Source organism: Protobothrops mucrosquamatus, unplaced genomic scaffold (assembly GCF_001527695.2).
Source record: "Protobothrops mucrosquamatus isolate PMUCROS unplaced genomic scaffold, P.Mucros_1.0 scaffold227, whole genome shotgun sequence".
In the NCBI taxonomy this organism is placed as follows: domain Eukaryota; kingdom Metazoa; phylum Chordata; class Lepidosauria; order Squamata; family Viperidae; genus Protobothrops; species Protobothrops mucrosquamatus.
The window spans coordinates 448,666-454,665 of record NW_015386578.1 but is presented as its reverse complement, the minus strand read 5'-3'; the positions used below and the strand labels follow the sequence as shown (position 1 = coordinate 454,665).

General features: G+C 38.0%; 2 protein-coding genes across 3 annotated transcripts in view; both read right to left on the bottom strand.

The window, feature by feature from the left end:
- Positions 1-1,854, bottom strand: part of IFI35 (interferon induced protein 35) — a 16,522-nt gene extending 14,668 nt beyond the window's left edge. The window contains exon 1 of the mRNA XM_015814212.1: positions 1,670-1,854. Within this exon, the coding sequence (XP_015669698.1) occupies positions 1,670-1,744 (75 nt within the window). The 5' untranslated portion in view covers positions 1,745-1,854. The remainder of the gene's footprint in view (positions 1-1,669) is intronic.
- A 1,160-nt stretch (positions 1,855-3,014) lies between these two features.
- Positions 3,015-5,902, bottom strand: RPL27 (ribosomal protein L27). Of its 2 annotated transcripts, none has more exons than XM_015814194.1 (5): positions 5,833-5,902; positions 5,162-5,244; positions 4,006-4,175; positions 3,680-3,790; positions 3,015-3,104 (listed from the first exon to the last, which is right to left on the bottom strand). In XM_015814194.1, the coding sequence occupies exons 2-5, from the start codon at positions 5,240-5,242 to the stop codon at positions 3,056-3,058; spliced, it is 411 nt and encodes a 136-aa protein (XP_015669680.1). In that variant the 5' UTR covers positions 5,243-5,244; positions 5,833-5,902; the 3' UTR covers positions 3,015-3,055. The 2 variants fall into 2 exon arrangements, with proteins under 2 accessions (XP_015669680.1, XP_015669679.1); XM_015814193.1 differs by having other exon boundaries at positions 5,768-5,890.
- Positions 5,903-6,000: the final 98 nt, after the last annotated feature.

The window sequence follows — 6,000 nt, the reverse complement described above, 5'->3', positions numbered from 1 at the left end:
CAGGACTCCGAGGTCCCTCTCACAGTTACTACTATTGAGCAAGGTGCCACCTATGCTGTACTTGTGCATTTGTTTTTTCTTGCCTAAATGTAGAACCTTGCTTTTTTCACCATTGAATTTCATTTTGTTAGATAGTGCCCAGTGTTCAAGTCTCTCCAGATCCTTCTGTATCTTAAGCCTGTCTTCTGGAGTGTTGGCTATTCCTGCCAGCTTGGTGTCGTCTGCAAATTTGATATATCCCGATCCGATTCTATACACACACACACACACACATTTTTAAAATGTGTTTTTGTATTGGGTTTCTGTATTACTTTTATCTATTTAAGGACATCATTAATAAAACTATTGGAAAAAAGATGTGATTTAGCTCATCCAATTATTGCATGAATCCATTCCCAGAGATTTGTAATGCATGGCCATTAAATTCCTGGAAAGTGCAAGCCAAGTGAGCTGTGGTTTAATCAGCAATTTAAATTTAATTATTTTTACCTATTTATCAGGGTTGGAACAGGAGATCCTAAAATGAGATTTCAGGCTCAATAAACCCAGATTCAACACAAAAACCACAGATGACAAAAATATAATAAATTCGTTTAAATTATTTTACTTATTTAATACATACAGTATAATGTAAGATATAGAAAACTTTAAAAACAGTTCTTAGAAGTTTAAAATAAAAAATCTAGAAATTCAGACAGTGAGTGAAAAATCTAAATCTGAGTTAAAAACCCAGCACTGGCAACTCTGAGCCCAACAGTTAATAAAGAGTCTATTAATTGCTGTCCTGCAATTCTAACAATCCAAGCCATGCAGGCTAGCTAAAAATGAGCATTAAAAAACCCCCCTCAGATTAGCAAGCTTTTTGGCCTGGAATGCTGTTCCACTTCATCCTTGCCTTGGGCAAGAGAAGAGAGGAGGTCCCAACCCAAATGTGAACCTTCCTCCCTCCCTCATAAAAAAGGTTCCAGGGCCTTGTGAACTGGTATCCTGACGACCACACCACAATCAAGCAATCACACCACAATCAAGCCAGTGCTGGAGGATGAAACAAATAAAGAATATTTGTAGCTTGGGGTTGAAATGAGGGGCTCTTTGTGCTGTCTGAGCTTGGTTGTTTTCTTGCCGACTTTTCATTATCTAAACTAAGTAATATCTTCAGTGTTAGCACTGATGATGTTATCTACTTTGAGTAATGAAACTGTGAAACTTTGAGTAATGAAGCTCAAGATGTCTGGTTGTCCCAAAGGTATTTTTTTAAAAGGCAACTGGACATTCTGTGTTTTTTCCTTGAAGACATTTCACTTCTCATCCAAGAAGAGAAGCGAACTGAAGAAGCTTCTTGGGTGAGAAGCGAAACGAAAAAAACAAAGAAAGTCCAGTCGCCTTTTGAATAGCACTTCTGTGACAATTAGCTCAGACAGCACGAAGGAGCGCCCCCTCCCCCTCCCCAGGACTAAACTGCTTACAGCAACTTTCTTTTCCAATCTCTTCTGACCTAAGAATAAGAGCACCCCACTTTTCGGGAGGCTTATGACTGGAGGAGAGATTAATACTGTCGCGGTCACGGAACGCAATTTGTCATTAAAAGGAAAACATGATTTTTGTAGATCTTCGCAACTTTTAGGGAACAAAGGGAACGACTTGGTAGTGCCCGTCCCAAACTCTTTACCTTCAAAATTCGTGCTGCTCGCTTCTCAAAGCTCGCTTCTACTTTCGATTTCCAAGACCTTCGACTTTCTCCCATCAGCCCCGTCTTTTGGGCAAGGTTCCCAGCTGATCGGGAAAGGAGACGGGTGTTTTACTTTTCTAAAGCTACCTTTGTTCCTCAGCCCTGCGGGCTTTAATCAAAACCCCCTAAGTCAAATTCTACTTCGGAAGGATCCGAAAATCTACTTAGTTCGGGCTGAATGGACAATTTATATGCGTGCGCCTTCCGGAAAACCCTACTTCTCGCCCAGCGTCGGAACCGTATGTTAAGTTTCAGGAAACGGATGCTGAATCTTGATTTGTTTGGGTAGTTGGACAAGTAGTGCTTTCTTGTTCTTTTATTATTTGCCACCCAGGCGACTTTTTTGGGGGGGCGTACAATATTAAAAGCAATAAAACCATGAAAAATAGGTAATTCTAATCTTGTACATAAAACAAAAAAAGCAACATATACCCTTTTCCCGTCTAGTAATTGTTACTCAAGTGTGACAGGAATTGGAATTCAACTCTTGTTTTAAGAACTTGTGATGGAAAAATTAAAGCTACAAACTCTCCCATTTTTACTTTACTTTTATCTGCTCTTTCTTCTTCTGTTGCAAACTAATTCTCATTTCCCTCTGCTTTTTTGCCCCATGTGTAAACTAGATCAACTTCAGGCTAATGCATAAGTCAAACATGGCTTTCAGCTGCCTATGTAGTTCTTTAATCCTATCCCTGAAAACAATGAACAGCCCTTACCTAAAAAAAGTTACTCGGAGTGCTACTCAAAAACCCCCAAATAATTTCTGCTTTTTAGTATCCCATTTTACTCCAACCAGCAAATTTATTTGTACCAATCAATACTGAAAACCGAGATAAACCCCAAGAAGAGCATAGTATAAGTAATAATCACATGCACATTATCATTTCCCATTAATGTATTCCCCATTCCGTTATGTTGCATCTAGGATATGTTCAACACTGGAGATTTATTTTTCTTTGTCTATTCAATCTGTCAGTTTATAGGTCTTCAGAATTCACTTAATCATAATTAGGAGAGAGATCTCAAATTTGTCCCAACACATACTGTAATCAGACCACTCTTTGTGTATTCTTCTACTCTTTACTGTACTTCGACAACATATTTCACTAGCCTGCTGAATACTACCAGATCAGGGCAAAAATCCAAACAACCAGCAGATGGCTGTAAGTCTGTAAAGCAAACCCTATTGCCTACTTTGGTCAACTGGATTTCTGCAGGCTAGTTCTGGTAGCCTAATTCTAACTAATCTACGAAGGAGGAAGCTTGCAATACAATTACAGAGAAATAGGGTTTTCAAAAACATTTATTGGTTCAGTTGAAAACAAATCAGAATCTGAGCTTCTGGAAAAACCACTTGTTCTTGCCTGTCTTGTATCTGAAAGAAAGAAAAATTTTGTTTATAGTTCTGCAGATCTCTGTGTAAGCATTAGCCAAAGCAATCACTTCATGTATTAAACGGACTAGGGAATGATGTATGATGGTTGAGATTTTTAGGACTTGTAGATGTGTGACATATTCAGAGGGGAACAAGTATGGAAGATTGATATAAAGCAAGAGACATTGTCAGAATCACAGAAGTTATAAAATAAGCCACATCAACCATCAGAACAGATGGTAAATTTCTTCTTAAACATTTCCTTTATTAGGGCAACTCAAAGTACAGGTATCCTTGACTTACAATTCATTTAGTGACTGTCTGAAGTTACAACAGCACTGAAAAGTGACATGATCCCCAGTCACGTTATCAAAATTTGGATGCTTGGCAACTGGCATGTATTTATGACAGCTGCATTGTCCCAGAGTCATGTCATCGCCATTGGTAAAACCCAGTTATAGCTTACATGAAATTATTTTGTATCCACTTTTTCTTATAATTTTTTTTTTGCTCCATCAAAAATTAACATTGCAGCTTGAATTCAACTAGAAACGTAACATCATTCCAAGATTCACCTTTCTTCAAATTTCACTTTGGCCTCTCGCCGTGCCTTACGTTTCAGGGCAGGATCTCTAAATACATCCTTGTTGACAATGGTTTTGTCCAGGGGAATATCAACAGAATACCTAAGCAAAACACAAGAGGTGGGGAAGTTACAAACCCAGAAGCACTTTTGCCCTCTTCCCTAGCTTTTCTTTCAAGGTCGTAGCTGAAATCAGAGCACAGGAGAAAGGAGATTGAAACAACTATTGCTCTTGGTGAAAAGAGTAAATACAGCCGTACATACTTTCTTTTCCTCCCACATAATATTCTTCCGTACTTCCTTTTCCTTCCAACTCACCTGGTTGGCATCAAGTGGTTGTAATTGTAAACTTTAACAAAGGACTTGATTTTGGACCTCTTAGCAATTTTCTTCTTTCCCATACTGGCTGTTACTTTGCGTGGGTAACGATCAATACCTGCCACCAAGGCATGGCTGTATGGGCGGTCTGAAGTGCCATCATCAATGTTCTGTAATAGAAACTCATTAGAAAAGTCATCCTAAGCAGCATCTTCTACAATGTTTAACAATGATATTGATGGGTAATCAACTGCGACTTTATTCAGGAGGAAAAAAAATAGTGCTATTTTTGTGTTCCTGAACACGAAACTATTCAAACCCAGTCAATTTTTTTTAAAAAAGCATTCTGAACTCTTTCAAATGATCACTGTGTAATTACCATCCAAGTCTGTCTTTGCTTTACTTAGTTCAGAATTTACTACTTACTTTTATGGGTTTAAAGAATTTACGTTATCATAAAATGTGCCCACATCTATCACTCCAATTTTCAATAGAAAAGCATAATTAGGTGGGAAAATGAACTCTGCATCGGCTTTGCTAGACTGTATATATAGCTCAACTGAAATCATACATCAATTTTAAATCACATCATACACAACTAGGCACAATATAAGCTTAGATAGTCACTGACCTCTCATCACATAATAGATCACTTTAAATCAGAATTCTCAATTATGATATTCAAAGACCTTGGATTTTCCACCTTTATTGTTACTGTTCCTGATACAGCTTTCTTAGTTTGTAACTCTTTATTAGACTGTAATATTTATTAAGGTTATGCAATTTTATAATAGTACTTGTATGCTACCCTACACTGGCTTTAACTTGGTGTAAAGTGGCTCAGAAATGATGATTTATTATTGAAAAAAATAAAATCTAAGATAATACTAAGTGCATTCCATTATTTTGGACACAACTTTTAGAAAGCAAATTGGCAACACAGTCAATCTTGGAAAAAGCAAAGCAGGATAAGACATTATTAATATTTAGATGGGAAACCATTAGTAAATTCCAAAGCTGTAGTGTGGAGTATAGTAAAATATTCTGGAAGAAGGCAGTGTGGCAAACCACTTTCATACTGCTGCCAAAATGATTATGGTCATCCAGAGTTGAATTCAGGGAGGCTCTACTTGGTGAAGAGATCCAGCTTTCTCACCTTAACAATAACAGCTTTGCGTCCAGAATAGCGTCCAGCCAAAACAAGAACGACCTTACCAGGTTTCATAAACTTGCCCATCTCTGAGTAGAACAGCAAAGAAAAACTTAAAAATGCAATCACATACATATCACATCATTATTTGAACAATCAAGCATTTTCTTACCATTAAGTCTATCTATAAAGTATCATTGATATATAAGTATGGTTTTATCTAGGAGTGAGACAACCAGAATTTAAACGCAACTTTTTTTATCTTAGCAATGAGAGGAATGATCAACGACGGTTGTAAGTTTGCTTACCAACAGGGTTAAGTTAATCTCGTAGACCCGAGAGCCAAGGAATTAATAAGGGCAATGCCGGCCCACAATAGGTTTTTATTTTTATTTAAAAACAGATAAAACATTTATTCTAGACGGCGGCAACTTTACCATGAACGCTTAAGAAAAACATCAGCCCTTAAGAGAATGTATTTCCTTCTCTAGTGCCGGCACATCCCAGACCACGAGAAACGAAGTTCCCTATCATAGCTACTCACTGCATCTTCATATTTCTAAACTTCCCATACTATCAGAGACATATCTATTATTTAGCTGCCCCACCAACCTGACTTTCCAAACGGTTTGAGAGGATTACAACAGATTGTGCCACAGCGGTTACGCCAACCTTACCGAATACACTTCGTCTATGGGACGAAGCCGGAAAAGGAGATCATGCAACTTCCGCCGACCTTTCACCCTACTGAACACACTGCGCATGCGTACTTTCATTCAGCGGGTACGCGCATGAGCTATTGATTTGGATTTCCGTTACCTGAGTAGTTGAAAAGCAGTCACTTT